General features: G+C 38.4%; 1 protein-coding gene across 3 annotated transcripts; it reads right to left on the reverse strand.

Moving 5' to 3' along the window:
• Window positions 1–918: 918 nt before the first annotated feature.
• On the reverse strand, window positions 919–16,544 carry CCAR1_3 (Cell division cycle and apoptosis regulator protein 1; the record flags this gene model as incomplete). 3 transcript variants are annotated; one of them, XM_035733129.2, is made up of 16 exons in its annotated part: window positions 16,416–16,544; window positions 16,090–16,377; window positions 15,776–16,055; window positions 13,768–14,114; window positions 12,626–13,211; window positions 12,406–12,462; window positions 9,385–9,520; window positions 9,090–9,292; window positions 8,341–8,507; window positions 7,980–8,196; window positions 5,231–5,430; window positions 4,895–5,034; window positions 2,804–3,156; window positions 2,629–2,733; window positions 1,732–1,855; window positions 919–1,016 (listed from the first exon to the last, which is right to left on the reverse strand). In XM_035733129.2, exons 1-16 carry the CDS (start codon window positions 16,541–16,543, stop codon window positions 919–921), a joined length of 3,429 nt encoding a protein of 1,142 aa, XP_035588793.1. In that variant the 5' UTR covers window position 16,544. The 3 variants fall into 3 exon arrangements, with proteins under 3 accessions (XP_035588793.1, XP_051071468.1, XP_051071469.1); XM_051211412.1 differs by lacking the exon at window positions 919–1,016 and adding an exon at window positions 1,513–1,656; XM_051211411.1 differs by lacking the exons at window positions 919–1,016; window positions 12,626–13,211 and adding an exon at window positions 1,512–1,656.
• Between the last annotated feature and the right edge of the window lie 12 nt (window positions 16,545–16,556).

The following is a 16,556-nucleotide window of genomic DNA, read 5'->3' on the forward strand; positions in this document are numbered from 1 at the left end:
TCGTCATTCACTTCGCTAATATGGATTACAGCCGCAAAACTGCGAAGTCTTTTGAAAACGTATGTGCGTTGTCTAACATTTGAATCGAGCTCTACGTTGGTGTGCGTCTCACTGTGATTTTCTTGACACTTCTGTTATCGGCTTATGTAGACTGGTTTGTCACGACGTCCAATGCGGAGTAGTGTTGGAGACGGCTGAGAGAAAGTTAGAGGCGGCCAAACCAAGACTTGGCATCAGTCATTGAAGTCATCAACTTCCAGTCTGAGCCATGTTGATACATGCAGACTACTTGTCTTCTCTTTAACCTTGATATTACAACTAGTTTATTTCTTCCTGTGCACAACCAGTCTTTTACATATTACTACCATTGAAGAAACTACCTCTATGAATTTGATATTCTACATGTTGTGCTAATGAGGTATGACAACCTAGACCAATGCATACACGTGCCTGGCCATACATTGCAGCTAACTGACCGACAGTTAGAATTCATTTGGCCTGTACGCTCCCCTAGCATGTTGTCTCCTAACCTTGTATATTTCATGGTCAATGTGACATTGATTAGTTTCCTAACGACTTGATTGGCAACATCACAGATTTAACCGGAATGCTAAATGAAGTGTGTCTGGCCGATGTTAGCTGTATGCGAATTCAGTGGGATGAGCGAATGAAGTCTCTCCAACAGTTGATAAGTGAGTTGTCCTACTGTGTAGTGGGAAGATATATCACGCATGTAGAAGTGCTGACATTGAAATAAGACTCGACTGTGTCCACATCTAGTAGTTTGAAATTTTCAATAAATACAGTATAATGGACTAAACATGGTAAAGTATTAGTGGTGTAATAGGAAAGGAAACAGGCATCATAATGATTCGGATCCACATCGTTTGTCGGTACTTCGATAAATTTATTGACGAATTAATTGTCACCAGTGATTTCACAGCTGTTAGTGAATTCGGATGACAAGCTAGCAATCGAATCAAACTTGATTTGAGAACAGCTGTAAAACCAAACTCCTAATGAGAATTACAATTTCGAATTGGGGTCAGCTAAATATATGTTGTGGAGCTTATTCGCGCTACAGAGTAACGGTTGCAAATTGAACTTATCCTAAACTGACGTTAGCACAGGAATTTCTTCGTATCACGACAATTGTCACTGTACCATCTGTACGTTGACGTTCATTTATTTATTGTTAGTCGTTTAGTGTAATCTAATATCGAAATAATAATAATAATCTCAGGTACGTTTCATGTAATTAAGTCGAGTATCGTTTATTTTATATGAGCCTGAAATTAGTTGTGTTGTCAATTGGCGGTACCTGGTATCAATCAATCAGCAGGCGCAAAGATTCGTATTTTGTAGTGAGATAGAATGTTTCTTATTTACAAGTTCAGTGGTTATATTTATAGTTTTTTCTTCCGTATTAATTCGAATATTGACTAGTATCTCTTTTTCTATGCTCGATAACAACACTAGGGATTTATGTGTCCGGGATTAAAACAAACCAGCAAAACAAGACAAATGTATATTTTAATTAGTTTTGAAAATAAAAACCAAGCTTTCATGTGTTTATTTTTAATGAACAGTAGCACGGATAGCTAATAATCACCAAACGGATCCACAAGCGGCGTATTCAGTTTCATTCACTTGAACCTAAAATTAGAGTTTATTAGTATGCAGTGAGAACGGATTTCGGATAATTAAAATGAAAGACGACAGATAACATACTTAAAGTAATTTGGGGTTCTGTTCCTGTAGGGACAATGGAACATTTTTGATCAACAGCTGTTGAAGCATTCTCGTTGGCGTTGCATGGAACCAAAGCTTCTTCTGTTTTTAATCCATTCATAATCTATAATAAAATTATATGGAAATTACTAGATTTAATAAAAAGCACCGAAAACCAGTTCGTTATAGAAAGCGAACAAAATGGTAAGACTGCACTAACCGATCAGACAGATCTACACAGTAAAAAATAAATAAGTGGGAAATTCTTTAGAAGCCATGTGCAATTCAAGATTAAGATGTTTGATTGACTGTTATTTCTGAATTACTGAGCTACTTGCATCGATAAAGTCAGCTTTTTTTAGAACGAAACCAAAAATTACCAAGACCTTAATTCGAACAGCCGTGCGTCATACATATTTTGACGAATAGTGGTCATACAGGTGACGTTCACACTCAGGAAATTTGAAAGACTTGCTTTTTTCCGCTAAGACAGTGTATATAGCCTGAGAATGTTGATCTTACAAATATAACATTTGATAATGATTTTATTCGGTCACTGAAAGTTCAAAAACTCGGATGATAAAAATCGAAAATAAATTATGTAGATTGGTTACGATAAATAGTTTATAAGGGCTAAGTAACGAGAAAGAACAACCTACTGAGAATAATATCAGTAGCGCTGCATACTTATAGAAAACACCGACTCTTATGCACATTAAAATTCAAGTTTCAGGTACTTTCATAAAACATGACGACTGTAGGTAACACTATGACCAGTGCAACATGGTAAAATATCTTTAGAATCATAAGCGGATGATCGATACAAAGATGAAACAGTAGTAATCGGATTAAGACGGTTAAGAAGAGGACCAATGTAACTTTTATTTACACACTTACATATTCTGAAACATCGGAACTGACGTTTGAAACCATAGTAGTTTGTTCACACACATTCTTGACTGTAGCAGAATCAATTTCCGCAACTTTAGGAACATTTCCTTCCTGTAGTGAAATAAATTAATTGAATAAATTTGCAAAAATGTGAAGAAGTCTAAAAAGAAAAAAATCTTACGTTCAGCGAATCAGATAATGACAGATCGTTTTTAAATGAATCTGAAGTATTAAGTTTCTTTGTAGACTTGACAGATTCCTTGTTACTAGATACTGAACAAGGTGACAATGAACGCTTGAGTTGTTTAGATGACTCATTAACCGAGTGACGAATATAAAAACGACTGGATGCTTGTCGAAGTGCCGATCGACAGGCATCAAGAACAGATGCCTGTTGTTCCAAAACACGAGCTAGAGAGTCAACTTTGTCCCGTTCATCCCTATATCGTCTTCGATAGTCCTCCATACTTGAAGAAGTTCTCGACAACTTATCTTTCAGTTCCGAGAAGTCCGCAACAGATTCACGTAGACGGGCTGCAAAAAATGTAAAACACAGATAAAACGACCACGTGACATTTTGTCAGTCATTTAAATGTAACGTAGAGCACGACATGTATGCATTGATTCTATTTGCCACGTTATATGAACACAATGAGAATAAAAATGTAAGGATAAATATCAGAATGATGGTGGCATTACATATATCAGCAGCGCTAGACGAAGTTAAATATAAAGGAAACAATGTTAGGATTTATCGGGACACGAGGTAAGACAAAAACAAGGAGAATACATGTGTCTGCGCGTCCACAAACGATGATGAGTCATAACAACATTAGGTTCAGTATGGGAAACGCATCTCTTACATTGTTGTCCATAACTAAGAGTGGCGTCTTTAGTATATCAGATTAAAAGCAGAGACTACTGGACTTATGGATGTTCAATTTTGAAGGCTTTAGCACAAAACTGAGTATGCCAACCAATGATGCAGTGAGGGAAACGCATCTCTTACATGCTAACGTTGTTTTCCAAGTCAATTATAAAACTGGATTTTGTCAGCTTCTTCATCAAACAGAACTATGCCATTTGCGTATTTCAAGTCATTAGCCGAGCATCCTGGCAGGAGATCGACCCCCGGAAAGTCAATTGGAGAAAATATTATTTCCAGAAGGATATCAATGATAAAATCAAATAAAAATGGAGATAGTGGACTCTGACTCGATCAACTGTGTTTGAACAGAAAGCCTTCACAAGGTCTTGGTACGCCTTTCAATGAAAGACACTCAAAAACTCGCCGATCTACGGAGTTGAACGTGGCCGCCTTAAGGTCAGGAGATACAACCATGCTTGAGAGTTAGTTGGTATATTTGTGTTCCAGAGTCTGGCGAAGAGCAAATGTTTGGTTTACACAACCACGTCTAAGTCTGAAACCATCTTGCTTTCCTCGAGTTTACTCCCCATAAACCTTAGATAACCGTCATATGATTAATGAGGTTTATATTTTAGACACTATTAATCAATCTGATTCCTTTGTGGTTACAACAAGAGGATCTTTGTTCTTTCTTATAGACTGGAACGATCAGTGATTGAGACTAGTCAGGTGGAATTAAATCTACTTCCCCGACTCTAGCCAAGATCCCAGTCAATCTAATGGCCATAATTGGAACATCACCCTTAGAGATCTCCGGGTTATTACATTAGGGAATACTCCTTTGTCTCGGTTTAGATTAGGTATAGCTTTTTTACCTCTTTAAGAGTTGAATGGCTTGTGCTGACATTCTAGGTTGCTTGGTAAAAGTGGGTAACCGAAGGGTAGATGCAGAGTAGTTAAACTGTTCTTCAAAGTGTCTAGCCCACCGTTCTGGCCTCCTGGGTTGACAGTGGATCATTGTTCAATGTTTTCTAGTTGTTCTTGACGGGTACTTTTTAACGTCAAGCTGAACTTAAAGAGGTCAATTGTGTTTCATTACGGCGTCCAGTAAGACGTAAGCAATCGGGTATTTGCACTAGAGCATAGCGTTTAAACTTGTGCTGCGGAAGACGTTTATCGAGCACATCTATACAGTCTACAGTATGAATTAGGCCTGAGACTTTAAGTTACTGAATTTAGAATTACCGTTCTTCGACCGATCTGCTTGGAATGACAGGACGTATTAGAGGCATAAGTGTTAGGGCCAATACTGTCTGATTGGTTCATTAAGATTCAGTATGTGACGAATCAATACATATCTAACTATTCGATAAAACTCTATATATAGAATCGATAGAGACATACCAATTTCCTGTTCTTGAAGTCGGATTTGAGTCATCAGTTTGGAGTGTTCGCGTTCTGACGTTCTTATATGACCGAGATATTCCTCGGGATGGATAGCCTGAGAATTAAATGATTCGCCAGACTTTTGAAGTACAACGATGCTAAAAATAAGACAATACGTAGTTGATAACACAATAGTGAAAATACCGAATAATACACAGTAGCAAATAAATCAATAGCGTGAATATTCCGCCTGGTGGGCTTAAATATGATATGGTAGATGGGAAATTTACAAAACTGAACTAAAGAGATTCAGGAAATCGACAGATAACTAAAATAAGCTACAAAAAAACTAACCTTCCGCTAGGTTGCGCATCTATTTGGTCGTCTAAAATAGCATCACCTCCACGTACAAGTTCCAGTAAATATTCATCATCGTCTATATCGGAGAATATAACAGATGATTTATTCGCTAAAGAAAGAGGTTCTTCTGAATCCGTCAAGGAACGGTAGTGGAAACGACCATGATCAAGAACTTTGTATATGAGAGATCGAAGCTAAATAAGAAAAACAGTAATAGGCTTATAAACATCTGTGGGTTGAAAACTAGGAAAAACGATGTTACAACAACAAAAAAAGGTAAGCGGAAAAGCAAGTATACGACAGTCACTAGGTTGGTCTAAATGTACAAGTGTACTTTGATATAATTTCCCGCAGATGGACCCAAAGGTTTAGCTTATTTTTACACCTCTAGTATAGAAGCACGGAGTGTGGTCCCCTAATGAAAACAATCGCCTCAATTTGGGTGCCAGGGCAGTATCCTAGCCCATGTACAAACCAAATGGTGATTACAACCATAATAGATTATCCTAACACTAACTAACAATCGTTTTAATTTTAAATTTCTTCACTTGTCTATTCCCTTGTTCTAAACTCATACAACAACTCGCACACGGTGAAGATTCTGTCCTGTTTCAACAACCGCAAATCACTGACTAACTGGTCAAAAGTTAAATGCTACCAGACTTACTGAAATCACGTGTGCCATCCAAAATGGATTTCTTTAAGCGGTCGACACGCTCAACTACTACAGTCAACCTTTTCTAACCCCGTCCTTTCTTGTGAGAAAGCAGCATCGCTGCAGATGCTGGTTGCCCGAAGGAAACACCTTACTGCTGTCACCCTCCTACAGTCGGCAGTACGACTTCGCCCTCAGACTTTGAGTTGCTGCTTTTACACTTACCGTTCTCCAATCGACCACCCTGGCATGGTAGAACCTACAGGAACATATGTTCCAGCGAATATAGCTCGGCTGAATCATCACGATATGCCAGCCCGACCACCGCGGTCGACGGGTGGGGATAAATCGACTTCTGATCGCGTCCAAATTATTGGCTTCGGTCTTACTTCGCAGGTTGTTCAAAACACTCCCAAACGCCCTGGCACAGGTAGAGGGTGGGGAGAGTCAGCTCTCTCTCACGAAACGCTCATACAGCTACTCGTATAAAGTCATTGCCACGGATGTCCTACCAAGTGCCTTATTGCGGCAGTGTTATCTACGAGACTGATAGGATGAAAAGCGAATATACGGGTTGGCAGATACGGAAGATCCATCTAGGGAAGTTGGATAACCCTAATTCTAAACCAATGGTGCATATGGGTTCGAGGTTCCTAAGGGAACAAATCGCGTATGAGCCTATCGTTGGTCACAGGCTACCATGGGACTGAATCTCTCAACGTTGCGTCGCTGCCTCGGGAATTAGACCTGTCTGTTGTGTATCTGAGGTCCACATTCAAGACTAATGAATTATTACACACTCACTACATCTGTCGCTTTGAAAAGCTTGTTCCGCGTGCGCTTTCGCAGGGACCTTGTGATATATTTGCCTGGTTTTACTGCTTGTCATTATTTCATTCACACACTAGTTCCCACTTAATGATCTTTCATATCATACTTTACTTTTTCGACACGGTTACAACCTTAACTTTATTGTGGCGCACATATATTTAGTGTCCCTTTGTATCAGTGTTTTTGTGTTCAAATAAATAAACAACACTGGTGGGCGCAAGAAGGCAAGACGAACTATAATATAGACGCCCAGTTCTTTTAGACAGATAAACAGAAGTTGATGAATCTGACTTAAAGGAAGCTTCACGAAGTACTATTTTAGAGCATACAAGGGTCAGGCAGAGCCTCCATACTAAGATCGAAAATATTATCGGAGAATGACTGAAGACTGGGACGACTAGCGAGGACAAGCATGACATGACTATGCTTAGACTCATAAGCTTAACAAGCCTAAAACACAAAACTACCACCTAAAAAGAAAAGTAGAGTTAGCCAGCTAATTGGTATGGCATCAAGTCAGATATGATGTTATAAACTTGAGTGGGATGACATGTCCTAGGAAGAAGTGAGATCTCGTAGTTATCATTATGATGAAACACTTACTTGAAGTAACAGCGGTTTCGCGTTATACCAGTCTTAACCGAGAAATGCTACTTCCTTACACCAGTGACCTGATAGTACTACTGTAAGTCCTCAAGGCCACAAGCCATGAAACTAGTCTATTGCTGGTAATGTTACTAAGCATTTGCAATCTAACAGCATAAATTGTTTTTAGGTTATAAGGTGTGGCAATTATCTATTAATAGTTAGGAATAATTGCTTCTTCAGTAGATAATTAAGCTTATCAGTAAAAAAAGTCGGAAAGTCTACCTGGAAAGTTGTAAGGTATTGAGGCTGAAAAGGTCGCAGTAATGGGAATGATTCTTGCCAATTGCATCTAACTCGATACAAGTCAACTGGCGGGAGAACATTAGGGAAGCGTCTTTGTAGGTCTGAGAACAAGTATTCTTTCACATTCAGCATACGTTTGGGGTTGATCGGAGTCCTTATTTTCTTATTACGTATCGCATATATATTTTGATGTCTCTTAATACCAATGTTCGTATGTTTAAATGAAATGAAATAAACTAACCAAAGCGTAATCAGATATTTATAGGCTGCGGAAAAAGTGAGTAATAATATCCAAATAAATGTTGGACATGTACAAGAAAATTTAACAACCATTCCGTTAAGTGAAAACTAAAAACGACCGCTCACCTGATATCGAGAGATAGGCAAGCCTAGTGAAAGAATGAAGTCCTCGACCTCCGACGAGAGGAAATAACTCTTATAGCTTGTATCCAGTACTGTGCATGCAAAAAGCAATGGTAGATCGGTCGTATACAATGGAGTTTCCTTAAATTCCTCGTCTTTTGCCAGAGACGTCCTTTCATTACGCTCTAAACGAGCACGTTTAGCTACATAATCGGGTTCACTAAGAAAAAAGGAATTGTTGAAAGTCCCCCCCAGAGTATAATACAATAGTTAAAACAGTGGAGACATTAATGAATGAACAAGTTTTGGAACAAGAGGTAACACAACATAAAACAATAACTAAATAATACAGATTTAAAAATACCTGCGTTTCCTAGGTTTTGCGCAAATTCCTCTATCTGCAGCCGTAACAAGGGCACGAAATAAAGTGAATACGGAATCTCTGCGAAGCATGTCAAAGATTGTGTGGATGCAAAACATGAATTCATATGATCTACAGTCCATAAAATCAGATTTTGAATCCATGACAACCTTTAAGTACAACAATGTGAGAAGTGAATGCAAAATGAAACATATAATATTGATCCAAGTTATATCAGGAGTTAATACTGACGAAATTTCTTAAATGGACGTAGTACTATTTAGAAATGATACGAGACTTACCATAACTTTCGTTATTCGGCAGCCGACTTGAAGCCTCAGAACGCTCTGTTCTACCTTCGACTATTGTATAATGTAAATTATTCAGTTGACAACCGATTAAAATTCAAATGTGACAACTTGAATTGATGCATACATATGTGCCAGGCTCTAAATTGAACATGACTGATTGACCGAACAGAAGCTATGGGTTGATTCATTATTTAAAATGAAGAAGCTTGAGTGACGTAATGCTAAAGGTTACTACGAGTAAGATGGTATATTACCCAAACTATTGATGCCTCCTCTTTTAGTTTTGTGGCAAGTATTATAGACACAACATCATTTAGGTTTATGCAAACACCTATTGTTGACGGGCAGTTTATATTAATTCGTATGAAAGAAACGAAAAAACTAAGGTCAATTTGATGGCCTGATAAGAAATACAGAGGAAGCTATAAAATATCTACTTACATCAAGCCCAACTGACTGTACGGTGAAGTCGACAGTTTTCTTGCGTAAGATTATTATTGAAGGGAGATCACGGAGAGTCAACTTAGGTGCATCCGTCCATGGTTTAGATCCAGACTCCGTATTTGAAGGTTTTATTTGTTCTTCTGAAACTTGGGGTGACTTATCAATAGTCACAGACTGTAATGTTTTTTCCTGCTCCATTTCTGAAAGTGTAGGTCAGGAAAATGTATAAACTTAAGGGATTAGAGAATATAATTAGATGAATACACAAGCATCTATTTGTGAAATGATTTACTTTCTTTTTCAGCCTTCTTAGCCGACTCCTTTTCTTCTTCTTCTTGGATTGCCGTTTTGAGACGAGTCAACAACTGAGCTCTTACTCCCTCAGTAGGCAAATTACGAGCTTTTAACTGTTCACGCAGTTCGGAAACCTACGAAAGTCATTAAATATCAACATTTATTTTTCGAGTATCTTAATTCAAGTAGTAAAATAGAAAACCAAAAATGCACCATACCAATAAAGTGATAATACTGTAGGAAAACGAAAGTATATGATGATACAGTTTATTTAAAAGTCGATAGAGACTACATTTAGTTAAGTTTATTTAGCTTTTATGAAGGATTTGAGCGAAAATGACAAGTGGATATGTACTGACTTTTATTCTGTGCTACAGTTACGCAACCTGCAAGGCCCGAATAAGTTTTGGATAAACAGATACACACTATATACCGGTCGCGTTCGCTTTTCCACTCAGTACAATCGCCCAGGAAGTCCATGGAATGACATCTGCACAATATAACCGAGGCAGTACAGTCAGTGTTTTGAGAATAATCCCAAGTGGTCTGAACACACATTGCCGAACCTCGTTTATTACTAATAAAGTTACTAACTGACGCAAACAAGCCATTATGGACGACGATGACCGAGAACAGAAAGTGACTGAATGTCCTCAGCTAAGAAATGCCAGGCTTTAAAAGGATAAAAAATGAACTCGTAAACGCTATCATTTTAGAGCGACTACAAGTGACCTAGATCGGGATACTCCGTCCTACTTTTCAGTATAAGTATATTGATCTTATTATCAACTTAACACTTAATTACCCGAATGCTCGAATGTTTCTAATGGAATGCGAGTGCAGACATAGGTTCTTGACATAAGAATTATTTTGCGTTCTGAAAGTGCAAAGTACATACAGTAATTACGAACACCAACTGTTAGCTGAATGAGAACTTTGGATACATGGTGTATTATTGCACTGTACCATAATGGTACTGGCACTCGAAATCTTGAAGTAACAAATGAACGCCTCCACTACGTATTTCCAAAGATGTATTCAGAATGTTATTGATGATACGGTTGAGAAAGGTGAGACTGGACGTTTTTATTAGGTTGGAAAAATAGAGGCGGTTATATCTTTTCACTCTGCTCGAGGTTGTTGAGTACAGAGCCTCTAAAAATTAATATACATTTTAAGCACAACCCGATGACGAGACAATCATGGTAACCAGCCATGTTTAAAAAACTATATAAGCTTATTATGCAAAAAAACAGATTGTTGTCCATAACTAAGAGTGGCGTCTTTAGTATATCAGATTAAAAGCAGAGACTACTGGACTTATGGATGTTCAATTTTGAAGGCTTTAGCACAAAACTGAGTATGCCAACCAATGATGCAGTGAGGGAAACGCATCTCTTACATGCTAACGTTGTTTTCCAAGTCAATTATAAAACTGGATTTTGTCAGCTTCTTCATCAAACAGAACTATGCCATTTGCGTATTTCAAGTCATTAGCCGAGCATCCTGGCAGGAGATCGACCCCCGGAAAGTCAATTGGAGAAAATATTATTTCCAGAAGGATATCAATGATAAAATCAAATAAAAATGGAGATAGTGGACTCTGACTCGATCAACTGTGTTTGAACAGAAAGCCTTCACAAGGTCTTGGTACGCCTTTCAATGAAAGACACTCAAAAACTCGCCGATCTACGGAGTTGAACGTGGCCGCCTTAAGGTCAGGAGATACAACCATGCTTGAGAGTTAGTTGGTATATTTGTGTTCCAGAGTCTGGCGAAGAGCAAATGTTTGGTTTACACAACCACGTCTAAGTCTGAAACCATCTTGCTTTCCTCGAGTTTACTCCCCATAAACCTTAGATAACCGTCATATGATTAATGAGGTTTATATTTTAGACACTATTAATCAATCTGATTCCTTTGTGGTTACAACAAGAGGATCTTTGTTCTTTCTTATAGACTGGAACGATCAGTGATTGAGACTAGTCAGGTGGAATTAAATCTACTTCCCCGACTCTAGCCAAGATCCCAGTCAATCTAATGGCCATAATTGGAACATCACCCTTAGAGATCTCCGGGTTATTACATTAGGGAATACTCCTTTGTCTCGGTTTAGATTAGGTATAGCTTTTTTTTACCTCTTTAAGAGTTGAATGGCTTGTGCTGACATTCTAGGTTGCTTGGTAAAAGTGGGTAACCGAAGGGTAGATGCAGAGTAGTTAAACTGTTCTTCAAAGTGTCTAGCCCACCGTTCTGGCCTCCTGGGTTGACAGTGGATCATTGTTCCGTGTTTTTCAAAAAGTCTCAGTGATTGGCGAATTCTTCATATGTTTCTTTGAAAAATTTGTAAAGTTGTTTACCATCGCGTATTGTCATTGCCATTTTTTAAAATTTCGATTTATCGGTACACCAATGCTCATGACCATTGTGTAGGCTTTTTCCCAGTCTACGTTTAAATTGCGTTCGCTATTTATCGTGTTCGCAGACTGATAAATCTGCGAGCATCAATGGAACAGAACTCTACAGTCCGAGCTAAGAAAGTCTGTTGACAAAATATTTGAACATGGCTATCATGTAAATTAGAGAGCGGTTTTAAGAGACCAGGTGTAACATCTCATGGAGTTAAATAATTAGCATTGTTGGTGCATAGTGATTAATAGCAAGAAGTCAATAATCATAGTTGTAAACATTTTACTAACTGTCCCAGTGAAATATGTATTTAAGAGAAAGGTTGCATTCATCAGCAATTGCAAAATCTAGATCTAGACATTGTCAGAAACTTGAAATGGAACGTGGAAATTTCAAGCTCGAAAATTCCCCATTATTCTGAGCGGTACGATAAAGTTTATGCGAATTGATAGAAAGAATGTGAACGAAAGTATTGCACAGGAGTATAAAATTTTTAAAAAAACGAACGTGCTTATGCCTATGATTGTACTGGCTTGAAACCACTGCATGTACTGCTCCAAAATATTATAGTGACAATAAGAAATGGAATGAGAGATGTAAATGTGCTTACCTTCATGCTAGCTAAGTTAAGTTCAGTATGAAGCTTTTTCTGGCATTTATCAGTTCCCTGACGGAAAAAACAGATAAACATAACAGTTACTATGATACCTTGAAAGTTGTTTGCATTATCATGATCGTAAATAAATTACAGACTTTATATGCAAATTAAATGACTAAATGCTAGATATACTGTAGGAACATAATATGACAACAGTAAGTTAGGTAGCAACCTCCTGATTTGGATTTCCTTGAGCTGCTAAATCCACAGATTCGGACCCATCCTCTGTCTCGGAGATAATTGCTATTTTTGGAACAGTTTCCTGACCAGCCAAATACGGGGTAGAGCGATGGAATTCAACAGGCGCTTGAAGGGTTGACTTGTTGCCTTCATCCATTTTAGACACATTGGAATCTTCATATGCATTGTCTTGAGTAGGTGATTTCAGTGAATTTGAATCCAGTTCAATCGCCACATTAAATTTCCCGTCACCAGTTCCCTTAAAAGCAGATTCTAAACCAGAAAACTTCTTCAAGTTGGAAGGAGTCATTGGAAATACGTTAGGTTCTTTTGAAGCCAAGATATTTTCATAAGCCAGCTTTACAGTCGACCATTCTTCGTCTGTAGGCATGAGTGACCAAACATTTGGAATAAAATATACGACAATTTGATGAAATGGTTTGCTTGGAGGAATCATATCAGATTCAGGAGATTCTGTGACGGGTCGACCCCAAAGTTGAGAGCCAGGAAATAAGACTGAGGTTGGTTGGGCAGTTGAACCTTCAGTACGACTATAGCGGAACTCCAGGAAACGGTGCCTGGGGAAAGTGGACAGGATGATAACAACAGTAAACGCGACGTCGATCAAAGGAACGCGTAAGACCCATATTGTTTGATATTTGTATATAAACAATATAAGGAAAGTTAAAAATTAGACAGATAAATTATCAAGCTATGCAATGAGGTTGTGAAAACATTAGGATCGATTTAAAATCAAAGACGCTATAGTGAGCACTTATGACCTGACAGTGTTTTATTGTTGGGCAGACTTAGAGAAATAAGTACTTAACAGATATAAATTTATTTATTTCAATGGAGATTTCTCTGAGTTTTTGTACGAAGATCAACGCACAATCCAGAAGAACTAGGCATTTGAACTGACTTACTAGTGAATGTGGAGACAGCTTATTTACTCTACACAACCGTTTATAGATACGGAAGAACAGTAGTCAAGATGGTAGGTGACATTTCGTTAACAATAAAATGATTATGAGCAATGGGACTAGATTTGGATACTACAATATACCTGCTTAAGAATAAACTGCGAAAGACTGACCAGAAACATAGATCACAAGTTAAAACTGAGTAACATACCACTGTGTGCAATACGATAAATCGAGACCAATAAGTTGTTTACAATTACGAATAGCCGTGTTGACAAGAGTTTGAGGATTTGTAGCTGGGTCTGGCCCGTCTAAATCACGACTCCACGAACCTCCAATAGCCTTGAGTCTTTCATCAACCTTTCCAGCAGCTAGTATCTTGATGTACTTACGTAGTGAGCCGCGTACACGACTAGGCGACTCTGCTCGGACAACTATCTTCTCCATTAGTTCTGCCATTGCCGGGAGTGATAAAAGTAAGACATACGCAGCAAAACCACTATCATTGTTGTAAGAATGATGCACATCGTCACAAGCATCTTCAGGTTCTTTAATTATCTACATGATGAAAAAATGAAAATAGGCTTTTGCCAACGAATAAATTTAAAACAAATTGAAAGTATTTGTATTTATATTATCTTGAATTATCAGCACAATAATAGCCATATGGCCTACTTAGGGTTGAGAACTAAGTTCGAGATCAAGTATGTTAACGAAGCACCTAAATAAAATTTATAAGGCATGTAGCAACCAGTCGATAAAACGTTTGTTAGTCGACTGATCAGATTCAATTTGGGATTTACACCTAACTTCATATTTAACAACACCGTGCAAAAAGTATTAAATACTTAGTCAATAACTAAATCTCTACAGAAGTTTTCTACTTTAATATGCTGATCAAAATAAAATAGTTTAGTATCTTGTCTACATCACAAATGCTATGGTACAGTAGAGAGTGGGGAGAGTCAGCTCTCTCTCACGAAACGCTCATACAACTACTCGTATAAAGTCATTGCCACGGATGTCCTACCAAGTGCCTTATTGCGGCAGTGTTATCTACGAGACTGATAGGATGAAAAGCGAATATACGGGTTGGCAGATACGGAAGATCCATCTAGGGAAGTTGGATAACCCTAATTCTAAACCAATGGTGCATATGGGTTCGAGGTTCCTAAGGGAACAAATCGCGTATGAGCCTATCGTTGGTCACAGGCTACCATGGGACTGAATCTCTCAACGTTGCGTCGCTGCCTCGGGAATTAGACCTGTCTGTTGTGTATCTGAGGTCCACATTCAAGACTAATGAATTATTACACACTCACTACATCTGTCGCTTTGAAAAGCTTGTTCCGCGTGCGCTTTCGCAGGGACCTTGTGATATATTTGCCTGGTTTTACTGCTTGTCATTATTTCATTCATACACTAGTTCCCACTTAATGATCTTTCATATCATACTTTACTTTTTCGACACGGTTACAACCTTAACTTTATTGTGGCGCACATATATTTAGTGTCCCTTTGTATCAGTGTTTTTGTGTTCAAATAAATAAACAACACTGGTGGGCGCAAGAAGGCAAGACGAACTATAATATAGACGCCCAGTTCTTTTAGACAGATGAACAGAAGTTGATGAATCTGACTTAAAGGAAGCTTCACGAAGTACTATTTTAGAGCATACAAGGGTCAGGCAGAGCCTCCATACTAAGATCGAAAATATTATCGGAGAATGACTGAAGACTGGGACGACTAGCGAGGACAAGCATGACATGACTATGCTTAGACTCATAAGCTTAACAAGCCTAAAACACAAAACTACCACCTAAAAAGAAAAGTAGAGTTAGCCAGCTAATTGGTATGGCATCAAGTCAGATATGATGTTATAAACTTGAGTGGGATGACATGTCCTAGGAAGAAGTGAGATCTCGTAGTTATCATTATGATGAAATACTTACTTGAAGTAACAGCGGTTTCGCGTTATACCAGTCTTAACCGAGAAATGCTACTTCCTTACACCAGTGACCTGATAGTACTACTGTAAGTCCTCAAGGCCACAAGCCATGAAACTAGTCTATTGCTGGTAATGTTACTAAGCATTTGCAATCTAACAGCATAAATTGTTTTTAGGTTATAAGGTGTGGCAATTATCTATTAATAGTTAGGAATAATTGCTTCTTCAGTAGATAATTAAGCTTATCAGTAAAAAAAGTCGGAAAGTCTACCTGGAAAGTTGTAAGGTATTGAGGCTGAAAAGGTCGCAGTAATGGGAATGATTCTTGCCAATTGCATCTAACTCGATACAAGTCAACTGGCGGGAGAACATTAGGGAAGCGTCTTTGTAGGTCTGAGAACAAGTATTCTTTCACATTCAGCATACGTTTGGGGTTGATCGGAGTCCTACAATACAAGTCAGTCGTGGGAGAGGAGTGTCGCGTTGAGACAGAATCTACAGGAGTTCTTCTTCGATCACGATTCGGAGATTTTTTGATTGAGTGGTCATCTCTAACAACGAAAATAAAAATTAACAGCACAATACCTGTTGAGACCATGAGAACGCTTCTTATCTACTCGTCGCTGATCTCCGCTGGATGGATGAACATCTCGTTCACGTGATGCTGGTTTAGTGTAGTTATCACGTGGAGAGTGTTTACGCGGGGACTGGCTCTTCCAGTAGCTGCTTTCTTCTGCTTTATCTCTAGATTTGCCGCGACGTTCCTCAACCCGCCAGACTTTTTCGGCACTCCACTTTATAGGCATGTGAGGTTGATAAACTGCGCTTGCAGCAACATTATCTCCTACCTCAACCATAGGACCAATTACACACCTTACGTCTTAATACAAAGCAAGTTAATAGAAACTTACTTTCTCTGGAAAAAAATTTCGTTATTAATATATCCGAATGTAGGGTACATCTTAGTGACGTACCCCACCAGTTGGTGAGAGGAGGATTCGGCTGTCATTATGGAGCCAGGAGTTGTGGCGGCAAACATCACGGAAAATACT

This window comes from Schistosoma haematobium, chromosome ZW (genome assembly GCF_000699445.3).
Source record: "Schistosoma haematobium chromosome ZW, whole genome shotgun sequence".
Lineage (NCBI taxonomy): Eukaryota > Metazoa > Platyhelminthes > Trematoda > Strigeidida > Schistosomatidae > Schistosoma > Schistosoma haematobium.